The sequence below is a fragment of the Rhodotorula paludigena genome (assembly GCF_050403205.1).
Source record: "Rhodotorula paludigena JCM10292 DNA, Rt_paludigena_JCM10292v1_ctg8, whole genome shotgun sequence".
Lineage (NCBI taxonomy): Eukaryota > Fungi > Basidiomycota > Microbotryomycetes > Sporidiobolales > Sporidiobolaceae > Rhodotorula > Rhodotorula paludigena.
This window is the reverse complement of record NW_027481450.1, coordinates 180,091-199,463: the sequence shown is the minus strand read 5'-3', so window position 1 is coordinate 199,463 and position 19,373 is coordinate 180,091. Positions and strand designations below refer to the sequence as shown.

Here is a 19,373-nt window from a genome sequence, read left to right as displayed (position 1 = left end):
CGCACTGACCCGCCCGCCGCGAGCAGCCAGTCGCCGCCGCCCGCACGGCCCCCGTCCGCCGCCGTCGTCTCCTCTCGCCGCGTCGGGCCCTTGTCCGCCCCGCGCGCGCGCCGCGCCCTTGTCTGCCAGACTCGCACACGCTCTGTTGACCGCCCGCGCACCAATGCAGTCGCCGCCGAGCCACCCGCACTCGCGTGCGCCGTCGGCGAGACCCGATCAGGCGCATCCACCGCCACCGCCGCGTTCGCCCGCCGCGTCGCCCTGGGCCGCGAGCCACGGCGTCCACGGCATGCACGACGACGGGGACGAGGGGTCGGGCCGGTGGAGCGCCAGCGGGAGGAGCAGCCGCCTCAGCGCGGCGGCAAGGACCCGCGCGGATGCTCCGCTCGATCCCAGTCACGAAGCGGGCGCGCCGTCGAGCCGTCCGCTCGCCTCCCCTCCTTCCTCTGCCGTCTCGCCCGTCCGCTCCAACCCTTCTTCCGCCGCCGCGACGTCGCCACCGATGACGCACGCGCGCCCGCCGAGCGCCCTCTCGTCGGCTTCGTCGTCCACCCACCCGCACGCATTCCCCTCGCCGCGGTTGCACCACCAGTCGCTCTACGCGCCGTCGAGCTTTAACTCGGCCGCCGCGTTCGACTACGACGACCTCCTCGGACCGCGGCCGAGCCACCTCAGCGCGACGACGAGCGGGACGAGCGTCTCGCCGCCGTCGAGCAACGAGGACGACAAGCGCCGCGTGCAGGGATTGGGCTTCTCGGCGAGCCCGAGAGCGGGCGTCGCCGAGCTGTACGAGGGCGACGGTGAGATCGACGAGCCGCACCGTCTGCACCATGGACACGACGAGGGCGACGACGACGACGACGACGAGCGCTGGATGCACCTGACCTCGATGCGCCTCGGCTCGGCCCTCCCGACCCCACCGCTCTCGTCCCCGCCCTCGAACCCTTCGTTGCTCAGCAACCCGCCGCCGCCGCACTCGCACTCGCACTCGGCCTCGCGCCAGTCGTCCGCGACCGCGATCGGCAGCCCGCTCAGCCCGCTCGTCGCGCCCTTTGCGCCCGCGGCGCAGAGGACGCAGGGAACGGCGCAGGTCGCGACGGTGACGCCGTGGTCGGTAGGCATCTCGGGTGGATTTGCGGAACGCGCCGCGAGGGAACGTGAGGTGCGTCTTTCCACGCCTCTCTGTTGTACCCTGCACTGATTGCTGACACGCGCCACCTCGTATAGGCGAGCTGGAACTCGGCTGCGTCCTCGACATTTGCCTCGCAAGCTCAGCAGCGCGCCTTCCCGACACTCACCTCGCCATCCTCTTTCACTCCGTCCTCCTCGTCGACGCTCCAACAGCAGACTCCGCTCTTCTCCTCGTCGTACGCCTCGCACGGGTTCACGCCCTCGCTCGCTTACGCGGCCGACTCGCCTGCGACGTCTCAGCCGATGAGCGAGTCGGGCTCGCGCGACGGCGGCGGCATCTTTGTCCCGACGCGTCAGCCTCTGCGGGCGGGCGAGATCCACGTCGACCGTGCCGGCTACGTCCGCTCGGGCTACGTCGAGCGTGCGCCCCCGCCCCCGCCCGGCACTGGTTCCGGCTCGTCGAGCACCGAAGCCGGCGGCGCGCTGCCCTCGGACCTCAACATCGGTGGCGATGTCTCGACCATATTCGTCATCGGTTTCCCCGACGACATGCACGAGCGCGAGTTCCAGAACATGTTTGTCTTTGCCGACGGGTTCGAGGCCGCCGCGCTCAAGGTCCCGCTCGCGACCGCCGCAGCGCGCGGCGAGGTTCCTTCGAGCGCAGCGAGCGCCGGCGGGCCGGCCAGCGTTGCCGGGAGCGACCTCGCCGCCGAGCAGCAGGAGCCCGCCTCGACCGGCGCGCCGCTCCCGCTCGAGGCGTTCCCGCCGCTCCCAGGTCTGCCCCCGCACCTGAACCCGGCGCTGCCTTCCAAGGACCAAGTCGCGTTCGCGCGCGACGCTGCCGCGGCCGGCGAGTCGGGCGCGTCGTTGAGCAGCGGGACAAGCGTGAACGGGAGCACGGCGTCGTCGACCTCTGCGTCTGCTGCGGCCGCCGCCGCAGCGCGGAGGCAGATCATCGGCTTTGCGCGCTTCAGCACGCGGCAGCAGGCGCTCGATGCGGTCGAGCGCATCTCGGGCAAGAAGGTCGACGCCGAGCGTGGGAGTGTGCTCAAGGCCGAGATGGCCAAGAAGAACCTCCACACGAAGCGCACCATTCTCGGCCCGGTCACGCCCTCGTCGACGTCGTCGGGAGGTGTGGCGGCGCAGGAACAGATCGGGAGGGCGGCGTTCACGCCACAGCGCACGGGCACGCCTGTCGCGCAGTCTTCGAATGTGTCCGAGACGGCTGCGAGTGTCGCTCTCGCGGCCACGACTGCCGCGACGACGATGGGCGGATCCGGTCCCTCGATCCCGCTCTCGGCGCTCGACGCTTCGACGCTCGCCAAGCTCGCGCAGACGAGCAACCTCAACCCCGCAGTCCTTGCCGAGATTGCTCGTCAGAGTGCTGCTGCCGCTGCGAGCAGCGCCGTTGCTCCGGCTCGCGCCGAGCAGCAGCAGCAGGCGGTCGATACGCTCGGCGCCGTGCACGACGCGTTCCAGTCGCTCGCTTCGCGCGTGCCCGGCCGCGACTACTACGAGCTCGACGCCCCGGGCGTGCTCGGTGGGTATGGCGCCGGACCCGCCTCGGCAGCGTCCGCCTCGCCGCCTCACCGTGCCGCCGCACTCGGCGCCGGCGCTGCCAGCAACGGAGCGGGCGCCTTTGTCGGGCAGCGCGGTCTCCTGCAGCAGCTCGACGAGGGCCTGCCCGGCGCGTTTGGCGCGCACACGCGCGAGGCATCGTACGCGTCTTCCACGGCCGCCGCGGGCCCTTACTCGACGTACACGAGCCCCGGCCCGGGCGCGGCGCCACTCTCGCCGCAGCTCGGCGCGACTGCGGTCCCGACGGCGAGGCAGGCGGCGATGCACCCGCTCGGTTCGCCGCAGCTTGGCTTCGCGTCGCCGCTTGGAGGGGTGCCGAGGACGCAGAACCCCGCGGACATGAACGCGCCCAAAAAGTGAGCACTTGATCCCTTACAGCCTATCGCTGAGTTGACTTGACTGACCCTATTTCGTCCCGCAGCACGCTCTATGTCGGCGGCTTACCGGCTGTCCTGCCCTCGCTCACCGGGCCCTTCTCGGCGTCGCACCTCGAGGACAGCCTGCGCAACGCCTTCTCGCGCTGCCCGGGCTACAAGCGCCTCCAGTTCCGCTACAAGTCGAACGGTCCGATCGTCTTCGTCGAGTTTGTCGACACGCCGCATGCGACGCGCGCCATGCAAGAGCTGTACGGGCACACCCTCGGCGGGCTCGTCAAGGGCGGGATCCGCCTCAGCTACTCGAAGAACCCGCTCGGCGTGCGCTCGAACGGTCTGCCCTCGGGCAACCCGCCGCCGCTCGATCCGTCGAACCCGCTCGCGCAGCAGCAGCCGCAACAGCAGGGAGGCATTCCTTCGTCGCAAGGCCCACCTCTCGGTTTTGCCCCGTCGTCCTTCGTGGGCTCGCCCGTTGGAGGACCCACGGTGCCGTCTTTCGAGCCGATTGGGTTCGACCCGCACCGTCGACCGCCCGACCCCATTTACGGCGAGACGGCCTACCCTCCTCCGCCGATGCGCTCGCCGCCCATCTCGCAAATGCCGTCATCGTCCCCCTTCGCCGCGTCGAGCGGTTTCGTTGGCGGTGGTGGCGGTGGTGGCGGCGGGGGCGGCGGTGGAGGAGTCGGAAGCCACACACCGGGCCCGCTTACTCCGGGCCAGTACGCCGGCGCCTTCTCCCCCTTCGGCATCGACGTCTGAGCACCAGCGTCACCTTTCACACCGCATGTACATTCAGCTCTCCCGCATCGGAATCAACTTCCTCAGTCACCTTCACATCCACCATCACCCGCCACATACGATACCCTCGTCTTCCCGTCGTCGTGTCTCGCCTCGCTCGTTGTTGCTTCTTGTCTCGCCTTCGCCTCATCCGTTCATTCTCCCGCATACCCGCCCTCGCCTCACATGTTCCTCGCCTCGCTCCGCCTTCTCTCGCCGTACGTTAATAGCTTCAGCCCTTCCTCCTCTTTGCACTCTCTTTCGCATCTCTCGCGCCTCACTCTCTCTCTCCATTCCCGGTGGTCACTCGCCGTCTGCAGCATATCTCCCCTCATGCGTTCCCGAATCGTCGTCTCTCGCTCCCGCGCGTCCAGTCCTTGCACATACCATACGAGAGCCGGTTCTCCACTCTGTCCCTTGTCTTTCGCGAGTCCCTGAGAGCACAACAGAGTGATGAGTACAGCGTACGAAGCTACCAATCGACCTTGCGACCCCTCCATCCTGCCGCTTCCTGCGAAGCGGCCGCGTCGTTCTCCTCGCTAGATCCCCAAGCATCCCCTCCTTCGTCATTCTCGTCGGACGCGTCCTCTGCTTGCGCACAAGCGCGCTCGTACCGCCCGCGCGCAGCTGCACGGCGCAAAAGCGGCTCGAGCCTCGCAGACGACGAGCGAAACGGCTTGACGTCGCCATCCGTCTCCTCGTCAAAATCGCGCACCTCCTCGTATCCCGAGCTAGACCCCTGCTCACTCAGAGCTGCGCGGCGCTTCCCACGCGCCTTCTCACTCGCACGCTCGAGCGTCGCGCCCGGCCCGTACCCACCCCTCGCGGCGTCCTGCTCTTTCGGCAGCACGCCGAGCCACCTCAGCCCCCTCCTCCCGCGCGCGAGTGCGCCGTCGATCGCGCTGCGTGCGGGGCGCGCGGCAACGAGCCCGGCGAGCGCGCCGCCGAGGGTGCCGGCGGCGAGGGCGGCGAGGAGCGCGTACCAGATTGGCGCGGTCGCGCTCGCGAAGGAGGATGCGGCGGAGATGGGCACGAGGACAAAGGTCGAATAGAGGAAGGTCGCCGGGGACAGGAGCGTGGTGAGGAGCGCGAGGACGAGAGAGACGAGGAGCGAGAGGAGCGAGAGAAGGAGGTGCAGGAGCGGGAGGAGGACGTAGGATCCGAGGAAGCGGAGAGGGTGGTGAATCGCGTAGGTGAAAAGCGGCCGCAGGACTGCAACTCAACGAGTGTCAGCCTGTGCGGCGCAATCGTACCGGGGCGAAAGGACGATTCACCTCGTAGCTTGCTGACCGTCCTTACAATGTCGGCAGCCTCCTCCGGCGCAATTACCCGCGCTTCTTGAACTGGTGACATGTTCCTCACTGCGCCTTCGGGCCCAGCTGAGCGTGCCGGCGAGCCCCCCACCTTCGGTCCGACGGGGACGAAGAACGTCTCGCGCACGACACGCACACCCTCGGGCTGCTCCGGGGCCGAGGACTCTCGTTGTACCGCTTGACGAGCTTGCTCGAGTAGCAAAGCCCACGAGTCGGCATCTACGGGCGGGAGGTCGCGTGCTTGGACGGGCGGAAGCACCGCCGACGAGAGGGCATCATGGAGGGCTGTCGGCGGCGGCGGAGCTTCGCAGAGGGCGAGAGGTAGCACAGAGAAAGTGCACAGTAGCAATGCCCCGACCCGCATGGCCTGGGTTCTGCTGCAGAGTGAGGGGACAGAGCGAGAGCCTCGAGAGCGATGAAGTCGCCCGAGGTCAGCGACGTCCCGCGTCCTCCTGAGCTGTACGGTGCGCACGAGGTTTTCCCGCGACGCTCACAACCGCGAACACCAGCGCGAATGAGCCAGCTTGCGCGTATGCGGCTAGGGTGGGCCCGCTCTCACGTGATACAGGATAAGAAGAGCTCGCGGCGCATCGCAGCGTGCCCTGCTTGCCTGGCACTCCTTGACCGCGACTCCAGCTGGCCACTCTGTACGACCGCCTTATGCTGAACTCGTTCGACGGCCTGTCCACTGCTTCATCTCGCATCCCAGCGTCCGCACATTCCCTTCTCACCCATACGGATGCGTTGTCCCGTCGTGGACTTTTCAGGCTGTTCCGGTATGTCACTGAGCAGCATGCATCAGTAGAAAGCACTTCGAACATGTCAGGCGCCTGTGGACGAGATGGACGGCTCAAAGGCTCGCGAGCGCACTCCAAAATGGAATCCTCCCGGACCCGCTGCTGACCTGATCGCCCCGCCAAGGCAGCAAAGAGCGAGAGCGGGAGCGTGGAGGAGCGTGGAGCTGGCCGAGCGAGAGCTCAACCGAGCGCGTGGTGTGCGCCAAAATTCTCACGCGAAAGAAAGCGTAGCGCCGGGTCGGGTCGCCATTGTGCCAAAAGCGACGTCTGTACCGTAGATGGAGGCCCAACGCAGTGGAAGCAGCATTGCGCAGCCGTAGCCAGCCGATCCCTGGATTGAGGTTGACTCTGAGGATGTACAGTACTCGAGGAGAATCTGAGACCAACGCGTCTGTGCGTCTCGTGCGCGCAGAGGCCAGTAGTGCGGGGTTCCTGTTCAGCGCGAAATTACAGTCCTGACCATTGCGCACCTAGCGGGCGAAGCGACGAACCCGACCTCGCTGCCGCCCTCCCCCACATCGCCGTGAGGAGCAACGGGTGCGCGGCAGCCGTGATGTTCGTTCTGGCAGCGCCCGAGGTGATGTTTGCTCAGGCAGGACTGCTCCACGTGAGCAAGCGATGTAGGGCGAGGGCATCCGAGTGAGGACGTCGTCAAGTGGGGGGAAGTGGAGAGCGCCGAGCGACGCAAGACGCCGCACTGCTGGGTGGCGGATGCTGTAGCTAGTGACTTCAGAGTCCCCTTCCGCTCCACTGCAGCTCGTTCGAGCGGTGCGGCGAGCGTGAGGAAGCCAAGTCGGCTCCGCCTTTGAGTCGCCAGGCCGGTGGCATCTCTGTCCTTCACGGCAACCGTCGGGTCCGGTAGACGTGCATGGGAGACGTGCAGGACAGCTCGGGAAAGATCGAGCTGCACGACAGCCCGCTCGGGCAACGCATCGCCCCCTTTGCCTCTCCTCGCGCCGCCATGGCGACACCGCATGGCATTCGCTCTCTTGCCGAATACGCTTCAGACTCGGACGATGACGACGCAGACACGCTTGTAGACGGCCGAGCCAGTGGCTTCAAGCGCGGGCATCGCGTACGCCCTTCTGCAGACGCACTTCTGGGCGACTCGCTCGTCTCGACCCTGTCGCCCGACGATCGCTTGCGGCGATTGCAGCAATACGAGGCGGATGCACCCGTGTCGTCTCGACAACCGCTATTGAGACAAGTGCTGGCGTCGGGACATGGTGTTGCAGCGTTCGTGAGCCGGAATGAAGGTGCGTTCTCCTCCTTTCGCACCGCTCTTACCCTGCCTGCAGCCGGATTCCGACGCTGACCTCTCCTCTCTTTCGCAAAGGTATCCTACTCATCGCGGGATCGCAGCTGCTCTTCTCGGCGGTCAACGCCTGCGTCAAGCTCTTGCAGCAAAATGTCGAAGTTCCTGTGTGGGAGCTAATCGTGGTTCGCATGTCGATTACTTGGCTTGGTTGCTATACCTGTGCGTCACAGACGTCCTGGCAGCAAGGCGAGATGGAGCTGACGCTCTCTCGCAGACCTGCGCTGGACAGGCGATCCTAATCCTTTCGCGGGGCCACCCGGCGTGCGGCTGCTGCTTGCCATGCGCGGCTTCTTCGGATTCTTCGGGTGCGCGGGACCTTTCCGCTTTCTACTGGCTATGTTGTGACAAGTTTTGACCGACCGCGAATGTGTGCAGGCTATTCTCGAACTACTACGCCCTTTCGTACCTCTCTCTCGCCGACACTTCCACCCTCTTCTTTGTCTCGCCGATCCTCGTCGGTCTCATGGGATTTCTGATCTTGCGAGAACCCTACTCGCTGGTCGAATTCCTTGTCGGTCTGGCCTCACTCTCCGGCACCGTCTTCATCGCCAAGCCGACCTTTCTCTTCTCTGCGAGCGAGGCGGCGCCCGACGTGCCCGGTCACGAGGTGACGCCGGAAGAGCGAGCTCGAGCGGTCACCGTCGTGCTCGTGGGCGTTGTCTTTGCAAGCTCGATTTCCATCATTATTCGGTACATCGGGACCCGCGCAAACGCACTCCACTCTATCGCTTACTTCTCCATCTACTCGGTGCGCCTCCTTTGCCGCGTTCTGTTTCACTCGCTAAAGCAGCACCGCAGGTCCTGGTCAGCGCCATCTACCCGCTCCTATTCCACTCTCCGCCAGTCTTCCGCCTCACCGCGCGCTTCTTTGCCCTTCTGGTCCCCATTGGCGTCCTCGGCTTCGCCGCCCAGGCACTGATGACCCTCGGCCTGATCAAGGAGAAAGCTGGCCGCGCCGCGCTCGCCACCTGTCCGTCCTCATTCGCTCGACCTTCTCAACCACCCGGCTACTCGCTTACCGAAGTTCGTTGTCAACTCCGCAGACTCAGGCCTCCTCTTCACCCTCGCGATAGAGTACTTCCTCTTCTCGCACGTGCCCGACATCTGGTCCCTCATCGGCGCAACCATCATCATCGGCGGTGCGCTCCGCATCGCGCTCGAACACAAGGCGCATGCGGCCGCATCTCCTTCGTCCACAAGTGCGGGCGGCGCCGTCGCGGTGCCACAGGGTATCATGCAGCCCGCGGCAGCGGGAGGCAGCGTGGCAGAGGCGCAGACCGGGAGAATGGTAGGCCCGCCAGCTGCTGTGGGCGGCGGCGGGCGAAGCGGCGGGTACGACCCGCTTGCGAGGGAGGAAGAGGGGACCGACGCGTCGGATGGCATGCTTCGCGAGCATAAGCGTTAGAGATGCTAGACTTGTACAGCTTCCCCGACTTTGTTAGCAGCCTTGACGGCCTTTCTCAACGATGTAGCCTTTAGATCCGTGTTTTCCCATGACATAGCGCGTGCTCGCGTCGTTGGACAAGTCGCAAAGGGAAGTCGAGTCCATTCATGCAAATCTGTACGGACGAAAGGAGGGCACAACGGCGGGAGGGCAAGCGGGCCGGGGGTAATGCAGGAGTCACAGCACAGAGTGGGAGAGATGGTCCCATTCACATGATCGTGCAATCATCACGGTAACCGCTCCTTAGGCCGTCATCCGAGTCGTAGCCATACGGGTCCGAGTCGTAGCCATACGGATCCGAGTCGTAGCCGTACGGATCCGAGTCGTACATGTACGGGAAACCGTCTGCCATCGGGTAGAACGGCGCCGGCGCAGGCGCGTCACCGGCGATGATGCGCGCAGTGTGGATAGCGCTGCGGAACGCCTGCGAATGCTCGGCCGACGTCGACAGCGAAGCCTTGGACTCGCCGGGGGCGCCGTGGAAGGTCTCGATGTGGCGGAACTGTAGACCCGGTCACGCAATCGTCAGTCGGCGCAAAACTGCAGCGAGCAGGGAAACCCGAGGGAGACGCTACGCACAACGCGGGGAACAGGGTCCATGCGCTGATAGATGGCGTTGTAGTACTTGGCACAGCACGTGAATGTGACGTCGAACTTCTTGCCGTCGTCCATCTCTACCTTGTACTGCTTGGCGTCGTCTTCAAGCGACTCGGTGTGCGACGGGGCCTCGAGCTTGGTGTCGGCGTGGAGTTGACGGAGGTACAGGATGCGCAGGAGGAGCTCCGGGCTCGTCTCGATCGAGTTTTCCGTCGCCTGCCCGCAGCGCGCCCACTGCGCTTCGCTCACCATGGTCATATTGTGAACACCGCAGTGCCCCATGACGGCGTGCTTCAGCGCAGTATAGCCCGTCTCGACCGATCTGCAACTGGGGCAGCGAAAGATAGACAGCGTCGCATCCTTGAGAAAGGTCACGAGCTGCTCGTCCGTCGCGACGAGCGGCTTGTCGACGGTGCGCGGGATGAAGGACGGGAGCCGGGGGAGGTTGATCGTCGAAGGCTTGAGTCCCTCAATCGCGTCGTCCTCCTTGTCATCGCTGCGCGCGCGCTTGAGGTCGCCGTAGACCTTGGCGAGAGTGCGCAGCATCTCCTCGATGCGCGAACGGACAAGCGAGTCCAATTCGGAGACGATTGCGGCCTTGTTATCGGCCCAGAGCTGCACGGGGTCGACGTACTCGCTGACGTCGGCAAGCAGGGCCCCGAACGTGGGCGTGACAGAGACGACGGTCTGCGCAGGGTAGAAATCGGCGAGAAGCGAGACCTCGTCACGAGCAGTCGGGGAGAGCCAGCGCAGCTCGCCGATGCGCTGTTGGATCGTGTTACGCCGCAGGTCGCGCCGCGTCGTGAGAAGAAACTCCCTGAGCGGCGGTTCGATTTTGAGCCACACTGGAGGGAGATGACCGGAGCAGATCAGGTTCTGTTCCGACCAGCAGAATGCGAGGGCAGACGTACTGCGCTCGGTCAGCAGATCGGGCTTGCGGACCAGCGTGTGGGTGTCGAACTTGTAGCTGAAGTCGCGGTCGCCAAAGCCCTGCGCCCTGAAGCGCGACACGATGCTGCGTGACAGCAGTTCAGCAGAAAGTCGTCGAGGCGGGGAAGCAGGACGACGCACTCTTCGCGGCGGATTCTGCGAATGTCGTCCTTGTCCATGGCCTTGGCCTGCTCTTGCTGCTGAATCCAGCGACGCAGCGCTTCGCCGTCCTGCAGCGCCCGCGAGAGGTAAGTAGGGTGCGGCACCGAAGCCAGCGAGCTTCGCGGTGCGCACCTTGCGCCTCGCCGTTCTAGCTGGCTCGATGTCTTTGCAGTACCAGTGCTGGAAGTCCGTCTCGGGCTTCCAGCGCTCGCCTTGGGACGAGCCCATGCTGAGTTCGAGGCGGTACATCGCGATGAAGGTCTGTTCGGCGTACGACTCGGCGGCTTCTGGGTAGTTTTCCCAGAGCTCGTCGCTCGTCTTGACGACCTCGGCGATGCGGACGCTGGCACCGTTGCGCACGACGGGGTTGGTGTGATTGACGATCGACATCGTCAGCGGGTGCAAGCGATGGTTGACAGCCTTTTGAATCGCCTGCGAGCCGGGACCCGTGCCGCCGTTCGCGAAGCTGCACCGGGCGGAATCGTCAGGGCCAGGAACGAGAGACAGCTTGAATTGCGGGGGACGTACTGCTCCTTGAGACACGCAGTGCAGATACGGGCGCGGTAGAAAACGTCTGCCTTGCCGGCGTTCTTGCGCACGCAGAACGAGCAGCCGCGACCGAAGAGCAGCTGGGCGTACTGGAGGTCCGGCATCGGCAGTTCGAGCTCGGGGAGACCGACGCGCTCGCGGGCTGCGATCCAGAGGGGCGGAGCGTGCGGACCCGTGACGATCGAGCGGAAGACCTTATTCGTGTTGCTGAGGACGAAGAGGTCCTGCGGGTCGAGATAGGTGCAGATCTGCAGGGCGCCCAAGCGTCAGTACCTGGCGAGCATACTCCACAATGCAAAGAGTCTTTCTGGCTCTCTCGTCATGCTCTTCGACGCGGCACCGCGCTCGTCAGGGGGACTCACGTCGAAGAGGAGATCAATCGGGAGCGAGTTGAACGCGGCCATGGCGCCCCTGCGCCCCTTGACCTTGCTCATCGCCGAGCGCGCCTTCTTGGGCTTTGGCTGATCGTCCGACGCGGGCGAGCCGCCGTGAGCGCCTTCATCAGGTGCGGGAGAACCGGAGCCTCCATGCGGGACGACGGCGCCGCCGAAAGCCTCGCCGGCGGCTGTGGTCGTACTGTAGCGCTTTGCCATGCTTGTGCGCGTCTCCGCTGCGGCTCTGGTGACAGAAGAGGCGAAAGCAGGCGCGTGGGAAGCGAAGAGACGCGTTCGTACGCGCCAACAACGCACGCGCGGGTGTCGCTACCGAGCTGAGACTGCACCGTTGGAAGCACCTGGAACGTGTCTACTGAGGCGCAAGTACTCTCGGGGGCCCTGCGCGCAGCTGCCGACGCGCGACAGCTAATTCAACAACAACCAGTGTCGTCCTGTTTCACTGAAGCGGTGTCTATACAGTCGTGTCAAGCAGTCAAGCTTGGGATAGTGTCTGTCGTCGTGAGGTCGTGAGGGATAGAAGTGAGGGTGACGGGCATGGCCGGGTCGAAGGTGCGTTTGCTGGTGCGCGCTTCACGCCTTCCTTCCCTTCATCCCACCGCCGACCTTGCCCTCGGTGCGGAGAGTGCGAGTCCTGCTCGCGCTGTCCGCGGCGGCGGTGGCCGTTTTGGCTGCGAGGTTGCGGGACGACGGTTTCTTGCCCATTTTGGGCTTGAGCGCAACTAGGTCGCATCGCCGTGTCGGCGTTTCGCGGAAGAAGAGCGGGTGGGAGAAGCCCGCAAAATCGGAAGAGGTGAGGGTCGAGTCAAAAGGACGGGAAGACTCGACGGCGTTGTGCAGCTCGACCGTGGTGAGCCGCTTGAAGTCGTCTGAAGGATGTGACAGCACATCAGTCGAGCGGGAGCGTGGCAACAGACGAAATTGGACGGACAAATGTTGAGCTGCCGCACGAACGAATGCGTGTTCCCATGCCGAAAGACGCGGGAGAGCGCTGACGAGAGCGCTTCGGCGGAATGGGCGAAAACGAAGGCGGTCCCGCTGGCGTCCCAGCGAATGACCTCGTCGAGATCCGGGTTGTTGACGAGGTAGTTGAGCTGCGCACAGCTCAGCTGGTTGTCAGCTATGCCGCGCTGAACGGGCGGGGAAGGTTTGTGCGGTCGCACCTTGGTCGCAAACGGCGTCGCGGTCTCGGCTCGCTCGTCCAGGTCTTCTGCGCCGAAGCTGTACTCGCTGCCGTACGGGCTGTCGAGCGGGCTTCTGAGGCTCAATGCCGAGCTGCGTCGTGACAGAGCAGTCTCATACGTTGTCGAGCCAGAGCTCTGCCGTCGCTGCAGCGGCACCGGTTCGAGCGACGCGTTCGCCCGAAGGTGCGGCGAATCTGGCGAAGCTCGCGGAAGGTACGACGTTGACGGACGATCGCGGGAGATTGGTCGCGAGTAGCTTGTCCGCTCCGGCAGCTGCATCTGCGCAGGCGGCTCGCCCGGCGACCAGGTCGACTGGTAGGTTGGGAGCTGCGCCAGGTGTGGCATTCGATCCTCAATCGGCGGCGATGGGAGGGTCATCCCGGATGGTACGGGCGGAAGGACGGTGTTGTACGCCGAATTGAGAGGGCGCGGCGGCAAGCGATAGACGGGCTGCGGCGCCTGAAGGCCTGGCTGCGGCTGCGCTTGATAGGTGTCGAAAGGGTAGGACAGACCAGCTGTCGGAGTCGAAGCACGGTAGGTGTACGAAGTCGACGGTGCGTATGCGTCGTTGGAGAAATGGCATTCATGGCAGTTACACGATGTCGGCGGGTAGGGAGTTGCTGTACGCCGGTCGTCAGCAACCGTCAGTCGCTGAATCGAGCTAGTGACGCACTCGAGGAGCCCGCGTAGGATTGGGACGCTGCGCGAGAGTAGTACGGCTCGCACCCGGCAGGCGCTGCGCGAGCGGTCAGTTTTGCCCTAGGGTTTTATCGGTCGGCGGATCACTAACTCGTGTAGTTATAGATCTGTCGATGGCGAAGAGAGTCAGCTGCAGTACCGCACGCGAGTGAGCTGGAAGGAGGACCCACTGTTCGCGCTGCAGGCGGGGCAGCCTGAAACGGAATCGCTCCTTCGCTCGTCCAAGCGGCCTGCCGCTCCGCAGCGTACATAGCAGGAAAGCGGAAGACGAAGCACACGGGCCCAGAACCACAGCAAGCAAGGAGGCGAGAGGAGCGGAGGGGCCGCACCCTCGTCTACCCTCGCGTCGCGCAGGCTGCCCGCGAAAAAAGAGGGCAGTCTCGGACGTGCAACGACAGCGGCGGCCGATTGCCCGAGGGGGGATCGCCTGAATCACCCTTAACGAGCTAAAAGGCCACGCGAGAATGAGGGCGGCTGCGGGGTGATCTGCCCGGCTGTGGCCCCGTACTGGGACGACCTGCAACGGTGATTCGTGCGCGTCGCCAGGCGGGCTCGCTGGACACCGTCGATGCAGTCACCTCAGACCTGCCAGCGCGCGATCGGGTCTGCCTCTCTGATGCGAGCGGGAGAGGAACAGCGACGACGACGCTCAGTGAGTGGTCGGCCTGTCTTTTCCCGCGGCACGCGAGTGCGCGCAAACCGCAGAGAGAGTAAGCGCGATGGGTACACGTACCGTAGTGCTGCACTTCGTGCTACCGACATGTTACTGCAATGGCCCCTTCTGCAACTCACCCTTCCCCTCTTCCCGCTTCCGCTGCGCAGTCTAGCGCTTGTCCGCGCTGCATAAACTCAGAGCTTTTGAAGATGCCTCGCAAGCCTCTACTAGGTGGTGTTGCGCCGCAAAGCTTGACTGAGAGACGGAAGCCGTCGAAGATGAACGTGCAAGACACAGACTCGGCGACATGCACGACTGCGGATGCCGAGGGCCGTTGGACCAGCGGACGCAGTCGAGGGAGCGCTCCTTCGAAGTGCTGTCAGGATGTCGTTGTCAACAAGCGCGAGAGATCCAAGGTCGACGAGACGTTGCAGAGCCAGTCGGATCAGGGAGCTAGCTGTCCGATAATTGCAAGGTTCCGCTGTGAAGCCTTCAAGGCAAATATGAGACGCCCCGTGTATGCACGCTAGGTAATTGCCACGCGAGGTTTGGTTCCAGTGTTCCCTTTCCTCGCTGCGCCAGTTATTTCTGCCTTTCGCGTACGCTTCAACAGCACGCAGCCAAAGCTCCGTGCTGTATCATAGGCTCAGCATTAGCACGGGCAAGGGTTAGGTCCGGCGCAGCCAGATTGTGATGGAAAACTGCCATTGTGCGGTCCAACGTGCGAGCGATTGCACGCCCTACTAGGGGGACGGCAAGCTGGCCCTATCAGATGCCTGACATGAGGCTACAGGGGCGGCACCCGCACGCTGCAGGGCAGGTCGAAACGAGTGCTCGCAGGTTGTGCGCCGCGACTGCGCCAGCATCCTCGGGGCTTGCGGGAGCGGATGGGTCGCCTCCTTCGCTCTCACCCCACAGCCAGGCGCGTAAGGGCGTGGCAATGCCAGGCGTAGATGGGTGAGACGCGTCGACCGGCGTCTGAGGGACCGAGGAAGCCAAGCCTGCAGTGATGGACGAGGCGAGCGCTTCGAGGCAGGACGCATGAGCGCCATGCCCGCAGCATGCGCAGAAGACGTACAGAGACTGCACGGCAAGGTGACTGCGCGATGCAACGCTCCAGTCACAAGGACGTTCCCACAATGCGACAGGGAGAAATGGGGTGCTTACCACACGCAGCACTGGGTCATCTGCGAAGAGCACCTCGAGCAGTAGCCGAAAGGACTCTGCTCCACTGCTTTGCCACAAGCACCGCAAGCAGCGTGGACGACGACAGTATTCTAGCAAAAAAGAACGTCAGTTTCTGGCATCGTTCGCGTTCGATCGACAAGTTGTCGCACCTGCGTCTGATCTCGCAAGCTCTGCGTCGTGCAGTACTTGTTGATCTTGGCAGCCGCAACATGGACGTTGAGTCGTCGCAGCAGGTCTGGGGGCATGCTGATGAGCGGAATGAAGCATAACACGGTCGATTTGCTTACCGATGTAGGTCTTCGTCACCCGCGCAACCCAGAGCGGCTCAAGCTCGACGTCCTTACTGCGCAAGACACAGCAAACTGTTGCGCACAGTTGTGCGTCTCCCTGTCGGCTCGAAGCATCAGAAGATCGCCACGAATGGCGGAGGAACAGACAAACACGGTCGGCGTACTCGCGCAGCGTAGCCACCAACTGCTTCTTGACGACCTCGCGGGCCTCGATCGCATGCGCCAAGCCGGCCTCATGGTTCAGCTCTTCGGCCGTCGGCGCCCGGGGCGGGTCTTGTGCGCGCTTCCTCGTGAGCGAGCCCGCCGAACCGCCATCGACCGAGTGGAGACGGCTCGCATGCCCACTGGCCTGCACAGACCCGCGGCGTGACGTGCTTGTCGGGTCCATCGACTGCTGCCGGCTCGAGGCGCGGGGCAGCGTGCTCTCGCGCGAGCGCAGCGGGCGTCGTTCGGCGCTCGCGCCTGCGCCGGAGCTGGGACGCCTAGACCGGCTCGTCATGAAGGAAGCATGCATCGAGGCGTGCATCGAGGCAATCTTGGCCGAGCGCGTGCGGCGGATGCCATCGCGCACGGGTTCGTCATCCACGTCGTCGAGATCGGATCCGCTGCTAGAGCTGGACGAATTGCGGCGCGAGGCGAGGCGCGAGCCCGAGCGCATGTGCTTGAGCGCTTTGCCGCCTTCGCCGTGCGCATCGGAACCGACCGTCGACGAGCGTGACCGGGAGCGGCGGCTCTCCTTGCTCTTCGCGCGCAATGCGCCGAGCGAGGCGGCGAGCCGTGTCGGGTTGAGCTTGCTCGCGCGCGCGCTCGGGTCGTCTTCGGATTCTGACGAAGTCGTGCTCAACTCCGGGTAGTCGGGCTCGGGAGGCTGGTCGGAAGGGTCGGTCTCGCTCGCAGTCGATTCCTCCGAAAAGACGTCGAGAGTCGAGACTCGCGTCGGACCTTCGAGCGGCGTACCAGCAGATGAGGTCGAGCCGAGTTGCGGCGTTACGTCGGCAGACGAGCGACGGGACCCCATGACAGAGGAGAAGGACGGCCGGCCGGAGCGCGGAGCCGACGAGTTTCGCCCACCGTGCTCGGCGTGATGTTGCGAGCTGGGCGAGGTCGGCCACTGTGTCGACGGATGAACGACACCGGACGAGCGACGTTGCTGTTCCGGGGGTGGCGAGGGTGTTGGCGGCGGCGAGTCGGGCGGAAAGAAAGCCTCGTCGTCGTCGAACCAGGTGCGAAGGACCATCCAGACCTGGCTCGCATCGGGACGATTGGCGATCGCGCACGCTTGAGCGTTCTGAGTGCACACGTCGCTGAACTTGCCCTCGACCTCGAGGTTGTTTGCGAGATAGGCGAACGAGTCAGGCGAGAAGTCGGGATCGATGTCAGAGATCGTGTGCACAAAGGCGTCCGGACGGAACTTTTCGCTGTCAACGGGCGGCATCGATCGTGATCTACGGGCCAAGAATCGTCAGCTAGGCTGAGGAGCGAGGGAGATTGACAAGACGCACGGGCGCTCGAACGGGATGTCATTCAAACGCCTACCGTCTTCGATGAAGGCAAGCTCGCCCTCAAGATTCCAGGTGGTCGACGGGCGATCGATGCTGTCGAGCAGCGAATATGAGTCGGCAGCCGCGTCGTGCTGAAGGAAGGTAGCCGAGGTCTTGGAGGTGGACCAGATCGTCTCGTCGTCATTATAGAGCAAAGCTGCAGCAGTGAAGGCGAGTCAGCAAGCGGTCGAGTGCAAGGAGAGGCGTAAACACGCACAAGAGGTCGGCTCGTCCGTCTTGATCGCCATCTTAGGGAAGTACGGCCTGCGCACGTCCCACACCTCGATCTCATTCTTCCACGCGTTTCCGTCTACGAAACGCGCGCGTCCGGCCGGCTCGCCCTTGACGAAGGCCGCAGCCGCACCGTCTCCTCCAGATACAGGCGTCGTGGGCGGCTCGTCGCCGAGACTGCTTGCGCTCCCCTCGCCCGTCGTAGCGACTCCCAGACTCGGCATCGGGCACGATGCGAGCTCGGTCGCGCGCGTTGGGTGCCACGCAACGACACTCACCGGTTGAGACGTGTAGAGCGTGCGTACGGGCTTGGTCGAGAGCGTCGCGAGCGAAAAGTCCCAGACTTTGATCGTGCGGTCGACGCCGCCTGTCACGACCCAGCCGCCCTCGCGTCCGCCGCCGGCCGTGTCGCGCTCGCACGAGAAGCCGTCGCGCCAGTCCATCGCGAGGCACGAGCCGACGTGACCGGCGATGCGGTCGGTCGCGCCGCCGTTCTGGCGAGAGATGTAGCGCACGTCGTAACGGATCAGGGTTCCGGAAGCGCACGCAGCGAGGACGGTGAAGGGCTGCGAGGCGGAAGGGGAGAAGGACAGATGCCGGACAGGCGAAGAGGCCTTCAGGATCATATTGGCCGGCTTGGCATCGCGGATGTCCTGCAAGTGACAGTCGATCAGCGGTGTCGAGCTTTAAAGGGGTTCAGGAGCGCACCCAGAGCTTCATTTGCCCATCTTGACCACCGCTCATAAGCCAGTTGCCGGTGAGACCGCCGAAGACAACCCTATTGACAGCGCGATCGTGTTCGTACTTTAGTTGGTCTGCACGTTGCGACGGGTCAGGCGAAGCGTAAGGGACCGGACAAGCGATCTGCGCACCTAAACGCGAGCCGCCTTCTTTCGCCAAGTCCCACAGGACGACAGCGCCATTCGTAAAGGACGTTGCGAGCTTGTTTGCCGTTGCTGTGTGGGGAAAAGATAAGATCAGCTGGACTGCCCGTCTGTGCGAGGATGCACGAAAGACGCACCGCCATAGCCCCATCGCACGTCGCTGAAAAGGTACGCCGGCCCGAGCCTGCTCCCCAGCCGCACGTCCATCAGCTCGCTCACCTCCTCTCGCTCCTGCTCCTCGTCGATCCTGCCGACAGACCCATCGCGCACGATCCTGTCGGCCGTGGCCGGCGACCCACGCGACCTCGACCTGCGGTACGCGATGCTCGACGAGCGATACGACGCCGAGACGGGCGAAGGCACGGCCGTCGGCGGGCCCGAGGGGTTGCCTCCGTGCGGGACCTTGACGAGCTTGAGGCACGTCTTGCCCGCGACGGCGACGCGCCCCTGCTCGGCGTCGCGGTGCGGCTTGGCGAGCCCGACGAGGCCCTTGTCCCGCGAGACAGTCGCGACTGAGTATTGCAGCCGCCGCGACGCCTCCTTGGGCTTGCGCCCGCCACCAACGGGCGACGACGTGCGGACGTAGCTTGGGCCGGACGAGCGGCTCGAGGAGGACTGGGGAAGGTCCCACAACGCGACGGGCTGCTGTAGCGCAGCAGAGGCGGCGGGGCCGGCGGAGGCAGAGGCGGAACCGTCGGAAGAGAGGGTGCGCGGGTTGAGCGGCGAGCTGTCGTTCGTCGCTTGCCGCAGGAGGAAAGGGGAAGGGCGGCTGTCGTCGAAGATCGAAGGTGACCCCGTGACGGAAGAGCGGTACGAGCCGTCCCAGTATGCTCCGGCCGAGGCAGGGCCTCCCTCGAACGAAAAGGCCGATGCGCCGGCGGGGAAGAAGTGGCTGTCGTTATTTGCCACGCCCGAGAAGGACGAGAAGTTGCTCATGGACGCGTTGGGCGGGAGCGTCTCGGAGCCCCAGTACGAGCTACCGCCGCGGAACGAGAGGACCGAGGGCGAGTCGACGTATCCGGGCGCGCTGCCGCCGCCGCCTCCGCTGCTGCTCCCGCTCGCGCCCGTCAGGCTGACAGCTGGATCTGCACCGTAGTCGTACGTGCGTTCCCTCGAGCGGGACGAGCTCGAGTCGCGGGCGTGCCAGCTGCGGCCGCTCGCGCTGTCGTACCGTCTGCGGTTGGCGCGCGGGCCCGCCCCGCCCGTGAGAGACGCCGCATCAACGCTGCCCTGCCGCAGTCTCCCCTGGTCGGCATTGGCGATGGTCTCGAGGGCGTCGAGCGCGCCGCCGCGGCCTGCACTCGAAGCGGGCGCCTGAGCGGAAGCGGGCGAGGACGAG

The 19,373-nt window shown here is 65.0% G+C and overlaps 6 protein-coding genes across 6 annotated transcripts; 2 read left to right on the top strand and 4 right to left on the bottom strand.

Moving 5' to 3' along the window:
• Positions 1–163: 163 nt before the first annotated feature.
• JCM10292_000132 (uncharacterized protein) lies at positions 164–3,842 on the top strand (the record flags this gene model as incomplete). The annotated part of the gene is made up of 3 exons (XM_076647238.1): positions 164–1,162; positions 1,228–3,065; positions 3,131–3,842. The coding sequence occupies 3 exons, from the start codon at positions 164–166 to the stop codon at positions 3,840–3,842; spliced, it is 3,549 nt and encodes a 1,182-aa protein (XP_076507165.1).
• Positions 3,843–4,332: 490 nt separating this feature from the next.
• Positions 4,333–5,537, bottom strand: JCM10292_000131 (uncharacterized protein; the record flags this gene model as incomplete). The annotated part of the gene is made up of 2 exons (XM_076647237.1): positions 4,333–5,072; positions 5,135–5,537. The coding sequence occupies 2 exons, from the start codon at positions 5,535–5,537 to the stop codon at positions 4,333–4,335; spliced, it is 1,143 nt and encodes a 380-aa protein (XP_076507164.1).
• A 1,394-nt stretch (positions 5,538–6,931) lies between these two features.
• Positions 6,932–8,693, top strand: JCM10292_000130 (DMT family transporter; the record flags this gene model as incomplete). Its single annotated transcript, XM_076647236.1, has 6 exons — positions 6,932–7,226; positions 7,307–7,447; positions 7,503–7,593; positions 7,664–8,036; positions 8,087–8,258; positions 8,332–8,693. 6 exons carry the CDS (start codon positions 6,932–6,934, stop codon positions 8,691–8,693), a joined length of 1,434 nt encoding a protein of 477 aa, XP_076507163.1.
• Positions 8,694–8,940: 247 nt separating this feature from the next.
• On the bottom strand, positions 8,941–11,563 carry JCM10292_000129 (F-box protein; the record flags this gene model as incomplete). Its single annotated transcript, XM_076647235.1, has 7 exons — positions 8,941–9,234; positions 9,312–10,174; positions 10,241–10,344; positions 10,401–10,489; positions 10,554–10,887; positions 10,950–11,218; positions 11,333–11,563. The coding sequence occupies 7 exons, from the start codon at positions 11,561–11,563 to the stop codon at positions 8,941–8,943; spliced, it is 2,184 nt and encodes a 727-aa protein (XP_076507162.1).
• Positions 11,564–11,935: 372 nt separating this feature from the next.
• Positions 11,936–13,496, bottom strand: JCM10292_000128 (uncharacterized protein; the record flags this gene model as incomplete). The annotated part of the gene is made up of 6 exons (XM_076647234.1): positions 11,936–12,231; positions 12,294–12,456; positions 12,526–13,166; positions 13,220–13,282; positions 13,337–13,352; positions 13,416–13,496. The coding sequence occupies 6 exons, from the start codon at positions 13,494–13,496 to the stop codon at positions 11,936–11,938; spliced, it is 1,260 nt and encodes a 419-aa protein (XP_076507161.1).
• Positions 13,497–14,668: 1,172 nt separating this feature from the next.
• On the bottom strand, positions 14,669–19,290 carry JCM10292_000127 (uncharacterized protein; the record flags this gene model as incomplete). Its single annotated transcript, XM_076647233.1, has 11 exons — positions 14,669–14,999; positions 15,068–15,177; positions 15,238–15,323; positions 15,376–15,475; positions 15,530–16,823; positions 16,881–17,076; positions 17,137–17,803; positions 17,859–17,965; positions 18,023–18,106; positions 18,172–19,208; positions 19,259–19,290. 11 exons carry the CDS (start codon positions 19,288–19,290, stop codon positions 14,669–14,671), a joined length of 4,044 nt encoding a protein of 1,347 aa, XP_076507160.1.
• Between the last annotated feature and the right edge of the window lie 83 nt (positions 19,291–19,373).